We start from the raw sequence: 18,730 nt of genomic DNA, 5'->3' as shown, positions 1-18,730 counted from the left end.
TAATTTGTCCAGAGAAGGATGATGAGACTTGTGACTGAGTAGACACTGTCATTGTAGTAAAATAAATTGACAGTAACCCAGTGGTCAAACCTGGTGCATAAGAAGTCAAAACTGAGCAAGAGTGCCTAGGAACAATTGATGAATCTGTTTTCATTATTGATTTCTTATGCTTTTAAATATAGTCTGCACCTTGTTTATGGGCAGTTTTCTTTCAGAAACACTGTCAGTAATAAAAAATAATTAAGTCCTCTACTTTTAACAAAACAGTATAAAAATACAAAATGGCACTTTTATGATAAAATAGTTTTATATATACTTACCTATTAATTACATAGCCTAGTTTCAACTCGCACGGCAGCTAAGATTTTGAAATTTGCGGTAGCGATTCTTTTGTTTTGTATAGGTAAATGGCCCCGCCCACTTTTGTGAAAGAGAGGAAGAACTCAGCAAAGAGCTTCAATTTGTTTGTGTCCTTATGTCCATATGAGGGGAGAAGGGAGGGCTCCCATTCTGTACTTACTTGGTAACAATATATAAAACTTTATTTTATCATAAAAATGTAATTTTTATATAAGTAATAATTTACCAAGTAATTACATAGCTGATCCCCACACTGACAGGAGATGGGATACCTGGACATATTCTACCCCAAAACATAGTAGGCTATTGTAATGAATTTGAGAAAAGAAAAAATTGTTAGCATTGATACAATGCTTGTTGTTTCCTTACCTAGTAAGAGAGCAATGGCAGGAAGATACTGCCTCTGGTTGGTGCTAATCTTAACCAGTAGCAACGTGGCGGTATAGCCAGGAGCACCTGCTACTTATGTGGGAGCTTTGCAGTAAAGGACATTTCTGGAGGCTAGCAAAGCAACAATAATTGCCTCTGCCCTGGGAGCAGTACCATCACAAAAAACAACCAGACAAACAACACTGTTACCTACACCACAAAATTAAAAAACCACCACCCATCCACTAAAACTGGTGGGTATCCAGGTACATGGTACCCCCAGGTTCCCCTAAGACTCTTTATAGTTCCTCATTGGATGAGTAGGTATCGTTCTCAGCTAGCACTCAGCTGGTCCTGTGTTCGATTCTCCGACCGGCCAATGAAGAATTAGAGGAATTTATTTCTGGTAAAAGAAATTCATTTTTCGTTATAATGTGGTTCGGATTCCACAATAAGCTGTAGGTCCCGTTGCTAGGTAACCAGTTGGTTCTTAGCCACGTAAAATAAATCTAATCCTTCGGGCCAGCCCTTGGAGAGCTGTTAATCAGCTCAGTGGTCTGGTTAAACTAAGGTGTACTTAACTTTTTTCCCCTAAGACTCGACACCCTAAGTCAAGGCGTAAGAGAAAAAGGATGGAAGGGATGCTTCCTACACTTCTTCCACCAACACCATGTCAGCCACAGATAAAGGAACCAAGGTACTCCAATTGTTAGAAACTGCTTCCACTTCCCATAAGTAATGGGGTGCAAAAATCGACTTGCATTTCCAGTACAGTATGTTGCTTGGAGCATGGAAGAGAGATTGTACTTAAAAGCTAACGGTGTAGCTACAGCCCTGATTTCATGAGCTCTAACTTTAAAAGCAGGTAGGAGGTCTACTCCAATCTGAGAACGTGCTTCACGAATAAGGTCCCTTAAGAAGAAAGATGGGCATTATTCATAATGGGTCGAGAGGGGTAATTGACCGAACACCATTGACTACTGGAAGGTCCTCGTATCTTCTCAGTCTTATGCAGATAATATTTTAAAGCCCTCACGGACAAAGTGCTCTCTCTTCATCTTCTGAACCCAAAAACTCTATTGAACTTTTAGTGCTAAAAGAATGAGGCCAGGGCTTGGGCCGGAGTCTTGTTCTTCCAAAGAACCCAAAAGGGTATAGGAGCGGACTGCATCTCCTCAAGAGAACCCGATCCTTCCATCAATGGCATGAATTTCCCTGACACTCTTAGCAGTTGCTAATGCTACCAGGAAGAGGGTCTTCTTAGTAAGATTCTAAGCGGTGTACAACTATGGGGTTGAAAAGGGGCCAGAGAGACATTTAAGGACCACATCTAAATTCCATGATACCAGCTCCGTTTTCTTCCGCTTGCAGGTGTCAAAGATCTAATGAGATCGGATAGGTTCTGGTTTGAGGATAAATCCAGACCCCTGTGCCTGAAAACAGAGCTCAGCATGGCCCTGTAACCTTTAATAGTAGAAGAGGACAAGTTTCTGGAGGTCCTCAAAAATAGCAGAAAATCTGCTATTTCTGTTATAGTAGTCTGAGAAGATGAGATGTCATTTCTTCTACACCAAACAGTCCGTAACCTGTCAGAGCTAGAATGGACAACCCTCGATGGAACCGCCTGAAATGAGGTTGTCTGAGCAGACAACTTTTGTGGTAAAAGCCTTGGGAAGTCTACCAGAAGCGAAGGAGATCCGAAACCACTCCCTCGGAGGCCAAAATTGGGCTATTAATGCCATCGTCACATTCTGGTGGGACTGGAACTTGTTCAGAACCTCCCTCATCATGTCAAATAGAGGGAAAGCATACAGGTCTTTGTTTGACCAGTCTTGCAGCATGGCATCCGTCGCCCATGCTAAGGGATCTGGGACTGGCAAACAAAACAGAGGAAGTCGATGGTTTCTGGAAGTCGTGAAAAGGTCCAGAGTCAGTCCTCCCAACAGCTTCCACAGGTCTAAGCAGACAAGTGGGTCTAGAGTCCATTTTGTGGGGATGACTTGATTGTGGCAGCTCTGCTGGTCTGCCAAGACATTCAGTTTGCCTTGGATGAATCTCGTGGCGATTCTTGTTTGATTTTGGTTTGCCCAGAGAAGAAGATCCCTCACTGCTTTGCAGAAGGGAAGTAGTGGGTGAAAAATGAGAAGTGACAAAACATGAACTCAAGACCAACTCAAACACAGTCTGATCTCTGAAGGCAAAGAAAAAAATTTGCTAAATTTACAAGGAGCACATCTCAACAAAGAAGGGTCACAGAACTGAAAAGAAAATTCTTATACAAAACAGAAACATGTCCATACTGCTCCTTGCCACCCAGCTTGGGGATTGAATACTGGTTCAAGCAAGAGATGAAAGAGCTACCACTCATAAACCCTACAAAGAAAACCGTTCATGGAGGAAGGATAATTAATAGGGCATGGACACCTCCCTGGATGAGACCCAAGAGAAAAAGATGATGTCGTAATGATACTAACAACAGAGGCAAGATGCACCAAGTGCCAAGCACAGCAGTTTGACACAGACACTTGAACAGAATGAAAATTGAAACATTACATAATTGTTATAAAACAAATAGAAATAAAAGAATTCCTCAGTTAGTGAATGAAAGAAGCAAGGAAAGTACATACATTAACTTTAAAATTACCTCTGATCCAGAGAAGTATAGTATCAGTGCTATACATAAAACTAACCTGAGATTTGTTAGGAAATAATAATGTAATAATAATACGGAATGAAAGTGGGATATACCACACAGTAATCCTGAACTGTTCCAAAAGTCAAGGAATACGGCAGCTGTTACTCATTTGGCAGACATACAATAACCAGTGATTTACGGGACCTGGACCTTACTTGTATGTGCTAACCTACCTGAGCAACCTAATACTGTACTTTTTCCTTTACAAATGAACTGACATATCTGGAAGTCATAATAGGCAAAATAATTGGCTAAGTTTCAGTACTGTATTGTGTTTGTGATAAAAGAAATTTAATATATAAAATTGAATTGGAAGTGGAATATAAAATTTAGGCCAAAGTCCAAGTGCTGGGACTTATGACGTCATTTAGCACATAAATGAGAACTGAGAGTGAGAGTAAGAAGGTTATAAAGGTGTAACAGGAGGAAAACCTCACAGTGGCAGTTGCACCATGAAACAAATGTTTAGAGAGGGTGAAAAGTAAGATGGAAGAAAGAATATGAACAGATGTACAGTAAAAGGAATGAAAGGGTTTGCAGCTAGGGATGAAGAGACACTGCAAAGAACCTTAAGTAATCAAATGATTCTTTATTACCTAACATTAAAACTTAAGCTACCTTGATTTAAAATCTTACCTTTGAAAATAATATGTCTATAGTTGCATCAGTCTGAATGCTTAATCTTATATCAAACTGATGAACTTGTCGTAATTCACCTGGCATCTGAGACTTTGGTATCTGAAAGAACACAACACATTATGTATCAAAAAGACAACATAAAGACACATATACCACAAAATTAATTCTGAATTTATAAACAATCAAGCACTCTTGTTTTTGTTAGGACAAAAATAAAATTGTAGCTCCTTATCAGTTCAGCAGATTAATATCACTATCAACTACTTAAACCGGACTAATGAGTTAAAACCAGTTCATAAAGGTTAGAACTACAGTATAAGTTAATAAGGGAAAAAAAATATCAGTTACCACAAAGTGAAAACCCCACACATATGTATTGCCAGTACAGTTATTTAGCTGGGAGTACAAATATACTGTACTGCAATCATAATTGAATGTTTGTGACCTAAACACCAAAACTAAGGCTGGGCTATGGTGGAGAATTTTTTTTTGTCATACAAAACAGTTTGGCATGTTTACATAATAATGAGCTTTTTCAGTCGAGAAACATGCCAAGTGCCATTTTTAAAATATAATAAATTAAATTAAAAAATACTTTGACCCAGGATGGCGCTTGGCATGTTTCTCGACTGATAGCCTCATATATAATACTGTGTTTGCTGTCACTTCAGAAATGCATACAATATTTGGACTGAACCATTTGCTATCAATTTTGGCCACTGTTTCACTGTGCAGAAGGAAAAAGATAGTCTCATTCTCAGAAAGCTTAATAACACCAGAGAGGGTATCATTTCACATGTTTAAATTACAGCAATTGGTAAAATTTGGACTGTTCAGTACAACAACTGCTTCTTTCCTTCTACAGTATTGCCAAACTTTAGATTCACTCAATTCTCCTGTTTTCCAATTTCCTAAACATTTACATCTTTCAAGAAAGCCTGAATATCTGAAATCTTTGACTATATGGACACCCTATCTGTACATGCACCAACTTGTATTTTCCTTTCACTTACAGGAGATTCACTATCAAGATTCTAGAAAAACTGGATCTTGATCATTCCCATGAAGCATCTACAGACTACTTGCAGTTTAAATGAACAGTCCTGTTAGCATGAAAATACATGCTCAAAGAGGTATGAAATGTTATTAATTCATCACTGGTCTTAAAAATGTTATTAATGATGCTGTTTTCTATAAGAGCAACCTTATTTCTGTACCTAGTAGACTGCCATCCCATAAAGGGGAATATGCATTCAAGTTCCACAAATATAAAAATGACAGGGGCAATAGATATATGACTCAATCTTCCCTCTTCAGCCATTAAGATCAGATAAAGACATACAGAGCATACCTAACTGCTTCAAAGAGAACTGACAGCAACAGCTTTAATGCTGTCTACAAATGCAGTGTGAACACTGGAAAATAATCAGTTTAATGACTGCAACACTGCCTTCATAATGCTTTACTTAAAGGAGGACTGGATACTCTTTTATAATTTACACCAGAATTCAAAGCTTCACCAATAACATAGTTTCTTAAAGACTAATACTAGGGTTGTTGTTTGGGAATATATTTTCAGATGGTTCAGCTCAAACTCTTGAACATCCATTATTGTACATAAAAATACCAGTGTTATTAAAGTGGATATTTTACCAGATTTTCCAGCCTTCACTTTTGGACTGAGAACCTCCTCCCTCTAACTGAAAAGTAACCAACTCTTAATAAACGTATTAATTACGTAACTAGCATTGACAAACAGCTGTCTCTCAATTTGCTTGTTTATGTGAATACTTGCTGTCATTTATTCCAGTGTTTTGCATGCAGTAGCTAGTGGTTCTTAGTCGTAAGAAATAGTAATGAATTCTTACACAAGCCCCAAGTCTTAACCTACTGAACTTTTGCTCCTAGACTTATTTAGTTAAAAGCTAACTTACTTATGCCTTGTTGATAAAATCTACCAAAACCAAGGCAGGTAGAGAAAGCCTAGCCTAGTACAATCTACCATAAAGGAAACCTGCACATTAAGCATATCCTCATGTAATATAATGAAAATGAATTTCTCACTATACACAATATCATATGTGAAGAAGTCATGTTTTGGGGCAAAATTTTAAGGATCACATGAGATCAGATGATACATGAGTATATACACAAACTACAATTCTTTTTCATACTGCATATTTTTTAGTTTTACAGAATGTTATTGTTGGAAATGAAATGTGCTTGTGTATTTACGAACAACCTTCCGTTCCAAAATCAGAAAAAATCTAGAAACCGAAATACAGCTTGCCCGAGGGTTTTGGATAAGAGACTGTGAACATGTACCTGCCTTCTTGTAACCATGTGTAGATGACCACAAGATATATGAGACTGTCAATACACTTATCAATAAAAATCAGAGAATTCCTACATCCCCTCAGACCAGATGAATGAAAAGTACAGTAAACGGCCCCCCTGTATTCGTGGGGGATGCGAACCCCCCCCCAATAGCTAAAATCCATGAATACTTAAACCCCTCTCAAAACACTTAGAACTGCCTGTTTTGATAGTTTAAACACAAAATACCCTCTAAAAATGCTTATACCTGAGTATTTTAATAGTTTTATCACAAAAAATGCATTTAGTCATGAAAATATGAAAATATAGTAATTAGTGGATATTTCTCAGTGAAAAATACCGCAAATGGGCAAATTTTCCGTGAATAATTGGTACATATGTTCCACAGAGAAATCTGCGAGTAGGTGAGTCTGCGAATAGTGAGACCATGAATACGGGGAGTTTACTGTAATAGGGAAACAAAAAAGACCCCGTACTGATGTTTCTGAAACATGTTAACTTTTCCATGATACTACTTTGAGGGAAGTTTTTCAACAGACATTATCAATACTATTATTATTATTCCCCATGTACATATTATTATATGAAACATGCTAAACTGGCCATTATGTTGCTCAAAAAAGCTCATGCAAAATGCAAAAAATATAATGCAATTACACAACACAAGAGAAAAATAAAATAGAGAGAGGCATTTGTAATATAGAAAAAATCAACCAAACAAAAACAGACAATAAACAGCTATATGAAAACAGTTTATGAGAAAAATAAAACCCAAAGACACTGGTGCATGGCAATTCAAAATTTCATTTCAGTCTCACTTAAATTATTTTACAGATCTGCAGTACAAGAATAAGATCTATTGTTTAGTAGTGTGGCATCATAGCCCCTCAAAAGAATTTGGATGCTCACATTTTGTGAAGAGTGATATTTAAGGGGTCACAATCAAAAAAGTAAAAGAAAGAGCAGAAATTCTCTACTGATGAGTGGTTTGAAAAGATAGGCCAAAAAGATGTCTTCCAGCAATGATCTACATTAGAGCAACCATTGTTTAGAAGGAAAACAGACAAAATTCTGAACAAGGAAATGATAAAAGTGAAAGAAGGAACAATTTCAAGATTCAGTCTATTCCACCGGGACAAACAACAAGAGGTTCTTGTAAAGGTATAGTATGTACTTAATAAGGCAATACAGAGATTTAGAATTCTAGTTAAGACCCATACAAACTTTAAATGAGAGAATACAAGTTTTATTTGTTTCACAATACTACAATTACTTAACTGGCGAATGCCTGATATAATGGTAAATTAATTTACATCATTAATGTGAAATGTTTGGACACAACATGTACCAATACATAGAAGACAAAAATTTATAAGCTTTCCTTACCTGCATAGTCTGATAGTCTTGTGGGAAGAAAAAGCTAAAAAGCTGCTCTCTCTGGCGATCAGCCCAGGGTCCATAGCATAAGTTTGTACCTTTCTCACACTTGATATCTAAACCCCACACAGGAGGAGATGCATTTACTTCATCTCCATTGGGAAGACGCATTGTCTGGAAAGTTTAGGATCTTGATAAATGACGTGATTTACACAAAAGTTTTCCTAACCACACTTTCATTGATATTTCTTTGATTCCTAAGATTTCTCTTCCAACTGAAATGTTTGACTTCCTTTACAAATATAAATATATATCTAATCTTTTACATATAAAACACTAAAAAATTACATATTTTTAAAGTAATTTGTATTTTTCCTAACATACAAAACCTGAGGTCTTTATATATGAGAACTACAACACGATCCCATAATAAAAGCACTGTTCTACTGAATATTTGTCATAGTGTACTGTTTACAAAGAACTATTGCAAAATTGCAAAGCAATCAACCCCCAATACATGTACAAACTGAACTTTTGTTATGCCTATTATGACGAAATGTAGGATTTACTGTGGTAAGGTAAGGCTGGTGAGGTAACAGTTTCCTCCTCCCTTTAGGGGCAGGTAATAATCAATAACTTTGTGCTAAGCACAATGGCAATACTCTGGTATTGAAAATTCTCACCATTGTCTGTGTATCAAAAAAGAACATTTTCCAGAACAAACCTTCCAATATGAATTCATCATTTACATTAGCCTATTCAAGGCTTCATAGTTCCTAAACACTTTAAATCTCGTCTACTTCCATGAAAGCTGCACTGATTTATTTCCATGCATGTTGGGGCCTCACTTCTCTTGTAGTCTAAGCTATAGCTGTAAACAATCAGTAAGATTGGGAGGCATGATAGTAATGTAAATTACAGCTATCCACTTATAAAATAAGAACTGTTAAAAACTACACTTGTTTCATGATAAACTTGCTGTTTAAATTTGTCCAAGCTGTAATTCAGGTGGGTGGAATAACCTGTTGAAAAGTCTTTTAATTTGGCTGACTGGAACAAAAGATCCAACTCAAGGCTTACAGTACTGAGATCAGCAAAGTAACCCAAGACTGTAAGTGAGAATGGAGTTATACTTTATGTTCACAAGCCAGCAAAAGACATTAAATATGAGGTCTGGGACTGCAAGTCCAAATAGAACTCTGCAAAAAATTTACTAGTTGGCCAAACTTACCAAATGTTGAGGTAAACAGCATTAACCCTTAAATGCCGAGCCTCTATTTACAAAGTGTCTGCCGTATGCCGCGGGGTTTGGGAGTTAAGCTGAAGCGGAAAGAAAGTTTTTTGAAAAAATCACAGCACGCTTTAGTTTTCAAGATTAAGATTTCATTTTTGGCTCCTTTTTTCTCATTGCCTGAAGTTTAGTATGCAACCATCAGAAATGAAAAAATATCAATATCATATATAAATATTTGAATATATGACAGCGTGAAAAAAAAAGTTCATATATAATTGAATACAAATCACGCTGCGAGCAAAACGGTTACTGCAAAGCTAATGAGTTATTTTTTTTCGTTGTATTGTACACTAAATTGCAATGATTTTGGCATATAACAAATTGTAAAACAATCAAAGCAACACAGAGAAAATATTATCACAAAATGATGCATGAATTCGTAACGTGCGGACGTAAAAAAAAGTTTTTTTCAAAAATTCACCATAAATCGAAATATTATGCTAGAGACTTCCAATTTGTTGAAAAATGAAGGTAAATGATTGAATATTACTAGAATGTAAGAGTTTTAGCATAAACTTGCATTTTTCGACCATTTCAGTCGAGTCAAAGTTGAGCGAAGGTTGAAATTTGACACATCGTGGTTTATATGAAAATATTTCAAAACTGATAAAAGCTACAACCATGAGTTATTTTTTGTTGTATTCTACATGAAATTGTGCACATTTTCATATATAAAACATTATGTGACGGCTAATATAGAACGGTGCAAAAATGACGACAAAGTGACTAAAGAATTTCTGAGATTTTCAGCAGAGTTAGCGCGTGCGGACGTAAGGAAAAAGTTTTTTCAAAAATTCACCATAAATCGAAATATTGTACTAGAGACTTTTTGTTTGATGCAAAATGAAGGTAAATGATTGAATATTACTAGAATGTAAGAGTTTTAGCTTACAATTGCATTTTTTTACCATTTCGGTCAAGTCAAAGTTGATGGAAGGTTGAAATTTTGGCACTTATTGTGATTTATATGAAAATATTTTGAAACTGATAAAAGCTACAACCATGAGTTATTTTTTGTTGTATTCTACATGAAATTGCGCACATTTTCATATATAAAACGTTATGTAACGGCTAATATAAAATGATGCAAACATTAAGACAAATTGACTAAAGAATTTCTGAGATTTTCAGCAGTTAGCGAGGACGTAAGGAAATACTTTTCAAAAATTCACCATAAATCGAAATACTGTGCTAGAGACTTCTCGTTTGTTGCAAAATGATGGTAAATGATTGAATATTACTAGAATGTAAGAGTTTTACCTTACAACTGCGTTTTTCGACCATTTTGGTCGAGTCAAAGTTGACCGAAGGTTGAAATTTTGGCACTTATCGTGATTTATATGAAAATATGTCAAAATTGATAAAAGCTACAACTATGAGTTATTTTTTGTTGTATTCTACATGAAATTGCACACATTTTTATATATAAAACTTTCTGTAACGGCTAACAGAAAACAGTGCAAAAATTACGACAAAATGACTAAAGAATTTCTGAGATTTTCAGCAGTTAGAGCAGACGTAAGGAGTTTTTCTTTTTTTAAATTCACCATAACTCAAAATGTTGTGCTAGAGACTTCTCATTTGTTGCAAAATGAAGGTACATGATTGAATATTACTAGAATTTAAGAGTTGTAGCTTACAATTGCATTTTTCGACCATTTCGGTCGAGTCAAAGTTGACCGAAGGTTGAAATTTTGGCACTTATCGTGATTTATATGAAAATATGTCAAAAGTGATAAATGCTACAACCATGAGTTATTTTTTGTTGTATTCTACATGAAATTGCACACATTTTCATATATAAAACTTTCTGTAACGGCTAATAGAAAACAGTGCAAAAGTTACGACAAAGTGACTAAAGAATTTCTGAAATTTTCAGCAGAGTTAGAGCGGATGTAAGGAAAAAGTTTTTTTCAAAAATTCACCATAAATCGAAATATTGTGCTAGAGACTTCTTGTCTGTTGCAAAATGAAGGTAAATGATTGAATATCACTAGAATGTAAGAGTTTTAGCTTACAATTGCATTTTTCTACCATTTCAGTCGAGTCAAAGTTGACCGAAGGTTGAAATTTTGGCACTTATCGTGATTTATATGAAAATATGTCAAAATTGCTAAAAGCTACAACCATGAGTTATTTTTTGTTGTATTCTACATAAAATTGCACATATTTTCATATATAAAACTTTATGTAACAGCTAATAGAAAACAGTGCAAAAATTACGACAAAGTGACTAAAGAATTTCTGAGATTTTCAGCAGAGTTAGCTGATGCTTTCTTTTGGGATAAGAAAGAAATTTGCACATGCGCAGCTGGGTCACACTTGTAAACAAAACAACAGCGTGATCTGTCAACTTCCAGCATCCCTCAAGGGACGTAATTTAAAATTTTTCGCAAACGGGGCCTATAAGTATTTTTCCGCGAATATTTTAAAAAACTTTTTGTAGTCGACGTATTTTACGTCCACCGGCATCCGACAGACAACTTTTGTCGACGTAAAATACGTCCAGTCGGCGTTAAAGGGTTAACCAACCTTATTCTACAGGATATCATCATGAAAGATAGTAAAGTTAAGGATAATGAAGAAAAAATCTATCCACTGACAAATGAAGGGCAACTCACTTCTACTATTGGATGCAACAAGCCAAGGCTTAGTCGTAAATACAGGCAGTCCCCGGTTATCAGCGGGGATTCCGTTCTAAGGGTGTGATGATAACCGAAAATTACCGCCTTTTCTACGAATTTTGGGGCTTTTCGGCACCGAAAATCATTATTGGCACCTCTGTTAGGTATGTATATAGCTGGGAAAAATTAATGTTCTAAACTTATCATATGCTTTAGGGCCTTTCTTTAAAAAGTGCAACTTTCTGTTTAGAAATAAGCCTATCCTTCATCGCCTTAAATCCTCGCATTATCTTCTCTTCATGGCTCATGTACGCTTTTTCTGGAATTTTTTTCCAGAACAGACCTGCCTCATTAATATTAAAAACTTGCTGAGGGGTATAACCTTCATTATCAATGATTTCCTTGAGCGTCTCAGGAAATTTTTCATCTGCTGCTGTGCCAGCGCTTACTGCCTCACCAGTAAAAGACACGTGATGCAAGTTAGTGCATTTTTCGAAGTGAAGAAACCATACATGACTTGCAGCAAGTGTTTCATCCACAGTCCTTTCGCCAGCTTTAGCCTTTATGTCATTGATAAGGGTTTTAGCCTTTTCCTGAATCAGCATGAGGCTAAGTGGCACACACCTTTGTCTCTGGTATTCCATCCAGACACTCAAAAGTTTTCCCATTTCTTTCATCACTCTCCCCCTTCTCTTAGTTATAATTATTAACTGCACTGGCACAGTACTTATTATGTGTTCCATTATTCGATCTTTATTTTTAAAAGATTGTGCCAATAGTTGAGCGATTCATATTATAATGGCGTGCTACCTCAACCATTTTTTTCACCACTTTCTAATTTCTTTATAATTGTCGCTTTTGTTTCCACCGAGATTGCTGGCTACTCTTTATCAATGCCACTATCTTCGCTTGCCTTATCCTTTCCATTAGCCACAACAGAAAAAGGATGGGCTTGGTATTTCACTATAAAATCACACAAATAACTTAGAGAGCAAGAGATGATGTCTTACCACTTGCATAGGTTTGAGAGTCTGGGACGGCATATTGGCATCAGCTACGGTGCTGTTTGGCATGGGTAGCTGCAAAAATTGTAACTAAGCAGAGGCGCGCAATACAAAATTTGAACTTATGGGTGGCAGATGGAGCACTCCGAACAAATTTTAATTTACGATCACTGTTGTTCATATCTCTGAAAGTTTGTTAACTTGAAAATTCACAAGTAAAGGAGAGTCTGTAAACCTCAAAATGACAAATTTTGTCCTTCTGGCTGTCAGTGTTTGTCTACTGAAGGTATAGTTCCAAGATAACAAATATTCTGTATCTTATTATTCTCATCGATAATGTTATTATTATTCCAAACAGAACAAAATGAATAAAGAATAAAGATTAAAATCTAATCCATAAATAAGACAAAAACCTTTTAGTTTTCAAAAACACCAATCTTTTTATACAACGTTACCATTAAATTTTGTAAAAGTACTGCAAAAACATGTTTGGTTAGGGCAGTCTTGCTATACAGTACAGTAGTAAGATTTGCTGATACATAAACCCTTTTAATATACTGCAATTCTAATTATGTCAGCTAATAATTTTTCCTTAAAGACAGAATCATTTGAGGAGAGTAAAGATCACACACCACATTCAAGTTACTAATCATCTGTTGACTCATCTATTGTAGTCTGCCAATACAAGAGTGAATCTTTGTGACCATGCATATTTTTTTTGTGTTCTGTGGGGTTTATTTATTTACTACTTTAGTTCTGTTGTGTTTATTTATTTACTATAGTTCTGTTGTGTTTATTTATTTACTACTTTAACTAAGTATAATCTATAAACTTTATCCAAAGGTCACAGGCATTCTGATTAATGTCCAGCAAAGATAACCTTTCTCTAAAGTTAGGACAGGCATCAGAAAAATATAGGACATATGGTAAATTTCCAAGAATTATTCCAGGGAAAAACAGCTTCTCCAAAGCCAAGAAATATAATACATACTTGAAATTTAAAAGCAAATGTGAAGCATCTGAAATAATACAGTTCTACTGTTGAATGTAGTGTCTATGCTTTACATGAAAGGTTTTAGTCAATTTGAAGCAAAGAGATGCTAACCATGATGACATTGGCAAAAATTCTAACAGCGAATATGCCGACAAAGTTACCCAAGCCACACAGAAATTTTAATAATATAAAACTTGGGTAATGCTTATCAACTTGATAATACAGCCCTCATCTACTGAGCACAAAATAAGCTGAAACTAAAGTAAGCAGAAAATCAACAGGCACTAGTTCAACAACAAAATAATACAACACTCAGTAACTGTTATCTTACCAAGGACCAGAATTAAACATCATATAACACTGAAGAAATTGAAACATTCTGGTGCCTTAATGAATGCAGCATTTCCCAGTGAAATCAAGTAGACTATGCTCACAACACTTTTCCTTGGTGAAATTTTGACAATATGGTGGAGCAAGAAAACAAGCCACCAGTGACAAAGTCTACACCTGGAAAAGTTAATGATGCCTCATGATTCCCCAGTTCACTAAATGCATGAGTGGAAGTGGAGATGATAAAATAGGAATACTAGTTAGCTAATTACAAGGAAATACGCTTAAATACTAAAATGATAAAAAATAAAATTACTTAAATCTAGGATTCCAGAGCTTGTCAACAGGTTGGATTCAGAAGTTCAACTCCTACTCCCAGGAGCACACGATCCATGAGAAATGAAGTGTATGGGATTTGTGACAACTAAAAATGTGGGCTAATATTAATAATGGCTTTGTCTGCAATATAAATATATTGTGAATGATCAGAAAAATAATTTTTAAATTACTTCATATACAACTCACCTGTGGATGTTCTGGAACAAGACCTGGTTCATCCATGTAGTAATACAACTGAACTACACTTGAAGACATCACAACAAATCCTTCACCCATGTAACGTGGTGGTTCATCTGAAACGCCTGTGTACTTGGGGCTTGGAGCTAGAATAACCTGTAGGATCAAATACAATTTGTTACCATAATGTAAAAATCTATATTTTGAAAAACTGTTTAGCAGCAAACTCTTAACTTAATGATGCCATTTCATATGCCAAGGAAACCCTCCAAAGGAAGCAGAAGAAGAGCACCATCCTCCCATGAGTGAGTATTGCATGGGTGACACTAAAGGTCTGGTAGCCCTGCTGAAATCCAACTCATTCTTCATTTGTCTTCCAGTGGGTAACTTTGTTCCCAGCATAGTCTCTAAAATATTTTTGGTCTAGAGTATTTTAGCTGTTCATTTTCACTCAGTTCCATATAAAACATTCTTTTCTTATGACCAGTGATCATAACATCATGAAATTTTTATCTCAAGTGTACAATCTACTGTCTACTATGTTACAGTCGACCCCTGACTATTTGTGGTTCAGGATTTGCGAATTCACCTATTCGTGAATTTTTCTGTGGAACAAAAAATAATTTGTGGAGAATTTGCCTATTCACAGACTTTTCCATATTATTACTATTATTATTATATTATTATTCAGTAAATAAAACCTATTCATATGGAACAAACCCACATGGGCCATTGACTTGAAATTCAAGCTTCCAAAGAATAAGGTGTTCATTAGGAGGAAGTACGAGGAAATAAATGGAAATACAGAAAGAAGAGATACCACTTATTAAAAAGAAAAAAAATAAATTAATAAACAGAGCATAGCTAAAATATTTGCCGATTATTTTAATTTTATTTTCATAACTAAATACATTTCTCATGATGAAAAAATGGTTTAATAATTTTAAAATATTAATATTAATGTAAATACAGCAAAATATCAATAAAATGTATTTTTTTTTTTAAACGTTCACCAACGGTGTATAAATGTTACCTCTACGTTAAAAGAAAACTAAGAGTAACAGTTATAGGAGTGTTCACAAGTAGTTGTAAGCCATATATTTTATAGGGTAATGTTGTAAGATGACTTTGAAATGATATTAAAATGTTTTAGGATGATAGTTCAAGGTATATTTGGTGCTTGAACTATTACAATAAGCAGTTATAAGCATTTTTCGAGGGGCGTCTCAAGTTTGTAGAGCATAACTAAAATATTCGCTTATTATTTTAATTCTATTTTCATGATTAAGTACATTTTTTATGATAATTTAATGTATATAAAGGGTAAATAGCAAAATATCGATAAAATGTATTTTTTTTTCTTAAACATTCACCAAACAGTGTACCAATGTTATCCCTATCTATGTTAAAAGAAAACGGTAAGGCTTGAATACAGCGTGCAAGAAAATGTGTGTGACTAAATATAGGGGCAACTTGATTAGTTTTCACCTTGGTAAGGCTAACAGTTGTGGGAGTGTTCACACGTAGCTGTAAGCCATATACTTTTATGGGTAATGTTGTGAGATGATTTTGCAATAGTATTAAAGTGTTTTAGGATGATAGTTTATGGTATATTTGGTTTGAACTACAGGTACACAATCCTTCATCCGAAATTCTAAAAACCGAAAACATTTTGTTAAGAGCAGAATACCAATTCATAAGGTTGGTGGTTTGGCGTGCTAACGGCTGACTCAAGTCATTTGGGTGTGTGCTGCCACTCAAGTTATTTTTCTTACAAAATCCCAAGAACTGACCTTAGAAAATAACAAGATTAACAAAAAATCCCAAGATAACCTAATTGTACATCTGCCAAGCCTTAGGGTCCTAAATAATCTTCCCACTCTCTCTCTCTCTCTCTCTTTCTCTCTATAAAGAAAAGATACTGCTAATTTGAGTCTCTTGAACCAATAGGTATTAGCACATGTGCACACACTGTATGTGTGTGTGTGTGTGTGTTCATAATGTTTTAAAAAATGTGTAGTGCAGGTAATACATCTTTGGAAGACAAAACAAACAAATTTTGTTGTTGTCAGTTGCGTGGACTATAAAGGTGTGACCAGCAGGTAAACAGAAATGGATTAACATTCCTTGAAAAGTTAAAGAGATGAATCTTGTTTTGAAGGTATGTCAACGCCAAATTAGTCAGTATCTTCCGAAGCAAGAAAAAAAAAAAAAAAAAAATTGTTGCTGAAGAGTCTGAATCAACAATTTTGCACTCAAATACATACACTATTAAAAACTACGTACTGTATTCAAAACACAAGCACTTACGTCATTGTCAGCTTCATGTAAGTAAAACATTCTTTAGCAGACAGAACACAGCTAAAACCTGATTGGCTGGCTGGTTGCCATGGAGAGCTGTTAGCCAATGACAGCCCTCTACTTCTGTTCTATTTATAGACATATTTTGATCACAAATTGTGTGTAGAGCACTGAGTTTTAAAGTTGCCATGATCATGATTATTTGACTGCTGATGGCATAAATTACTCAATAATTTGCTTTATATACCATATATACTAGCATGTCATGAAACTTTTGAATGCCTAATTTTGAAGATAATTTTAAGGGGGTCACATTATACACACTATATAAAATTAGCATACGTATTATTCACATATTAGTATCGTATTATAGAATATAAACATGATGAATACAGTATGCATCTTTTCCATGGATCTTCTGAAAAGTTATCCTTTAATTCACTGTATCCAGCAATACTGAGGTGCTGTAGAGATGCTGAAGCAAAGAGCCTGAAACTGGAAGATTTTGTCCTGGAAGAGGAGTCTTAGATACTTCCTGGAGTCCGGATGGATGGGGATGTGGAAGTATGCATCCTGCACATCCAAGGTTATCATCCAATTGCCCTGGTGAATGGATGAAAGGACTGAATGGTTTGTCTCCATTTTGAACTTCGTCTTCCAGACAAACAGGTTGAGGGCGCTTACACCTCAATGTTTTGGGAACCACAAAAAGAACGTTGTAGAAGCCCTCTGCACTGATGTCCTCGACCTCTTCTATGGCCCTCTTGAGAATGAGGAAGGAGACCTCCTCCAAAAGGGCTGAATGTTTCTCCAAGCCTCTTGAGTAGGCCATCAATATGATGGGAGAAGTGACTGAAGGGGGGCTCTTCAAGAATGGGATGGCATAGCCCTCATTCAGAACTGTGATAATCCAAAGTTCTGCTCCTCTGATCATCCACTTCTTCCAAAACTTAAGAAGTCTGGCTCCCACTGGTGCACGAAGGATTTCCTTCTTGTTTCTTGGGCAAAGAATTGGTTGAGCTCCTTTTGGTGGATCTGGCTGAGAAGTGGACAATGGAGCAGGTCCTAGGCTATGACCTAGGCTTACTTGCACAAAAGGGCTGCTGCTGGAGTGGAGAGGCCATCTTGGGAGCCTACGCAGATGAATCCTTGGGGAGTTTGGAAGATTGCCACAGTAAATCCTGGGTAGACTTCTTTTGGAGGTCCAAAGCAATTTCCCTCACAATGTCCTAAGGGAAGAGGTGATGAGGATCCAGTGATGAAAACAAAAGGGCAGTTTTTCTGGGTCTGAGTGACTCTTTTGGTGGCAAAGGAGCACCAAAGTTCTCTCTTCTTTAAAACTCCCAAAGAGAAAAGACAAGCAAGCTAAAGAGAGCCATCCCTAATGACCTTGTCTGCACAGTACAGGACTCCCAGCCAGTCCAAGGCAGTGTCTCCTGCTAAGTCTTAGAAGTCTTCGATTTTCTTGGCTAGTGCTCCAACTGTCCAGTCCAAGAAACTAAACACTTCAAACACCTTGAAGAGGTCCTTAACTAGGTGGTCTAGTTCCGCCGACAAAAACATTATCTTCGTTGAGGAGAACACAGAACATTGGGAAGAGTCGATGAGGCCAGAGAAGTCTCCTTGGGAGGAGGCAGCAACTGCCAGAGAAGGAGCTTCTCCGGTGACGTAGGATAGATATCTCCTACGGGCTAAGTGCGAGGGAGGGAAGGTGAAGGATGCTTTGCCTTGCTCCCTCTTAGCAGAAAACCAATCCTCAATTTCTTTAAGAGCCTTTTACACTCCTCCCCTACAATTACTGCAAACTGTATGTGAATAATAGTAAGACTTAGTCAGTCTGGTTTTACAACCTTCGCTGCAGTAGCAGAAACTAGAGGAAATATAATCAGA

General features: G+C 36.1%; 1 protein-coding gene across 1 annotated transcript in view; it reads right to left on the bottom strand.

The window, feature by feature from the left end:
- Positions 1-18,730, bottom strand: part of LOC136833766 (bridge-like lipid transfer protein family member 1) — a 110,902-nt gene that overhangs the window by 51,778 nt on the left and 40,394 nt on the right. The window contains exons 8-10 of the mRNA XM_067096010.1: positions 14,549-14,695; positions 7,787-7,951; positions 4,061-4,162 (exon numbers count right to left, since the gene is read on the bottom strand). Of these exons, the coding sequence (XP_066952111.1) occupies positions 4,061-4,162; positions 7,787-7,951; positions 14,549-14,695 (414 nt within the window). The remainder of the gene's footprint in view (positions 1-4,060; positions 4,163-7,786; positions 7,952-14,548; positions 14,696-18,730) is intronic.

The sequence above is a fragment of the Macrobrachium rosenbergii genome, chromosome 52 (assembly GCF_040412425.1).
Source record: "Macrobrachium rosenbergii isolate ZJJX-2024 chromosome 52, ASM4041242v1, whole genome shotgun sequence".
Taxonomy (NCBI): domain Eukaryota; kingdom Metazoa; phylum Arthropoda; class Malacostraca; order Decapoda; family Palaemonidae; genus Macrobrachium; species Macrobrachium rosenbergii.
This window is presented reverse-complemented; position numbering and strand designations above follow the sequence as displayed.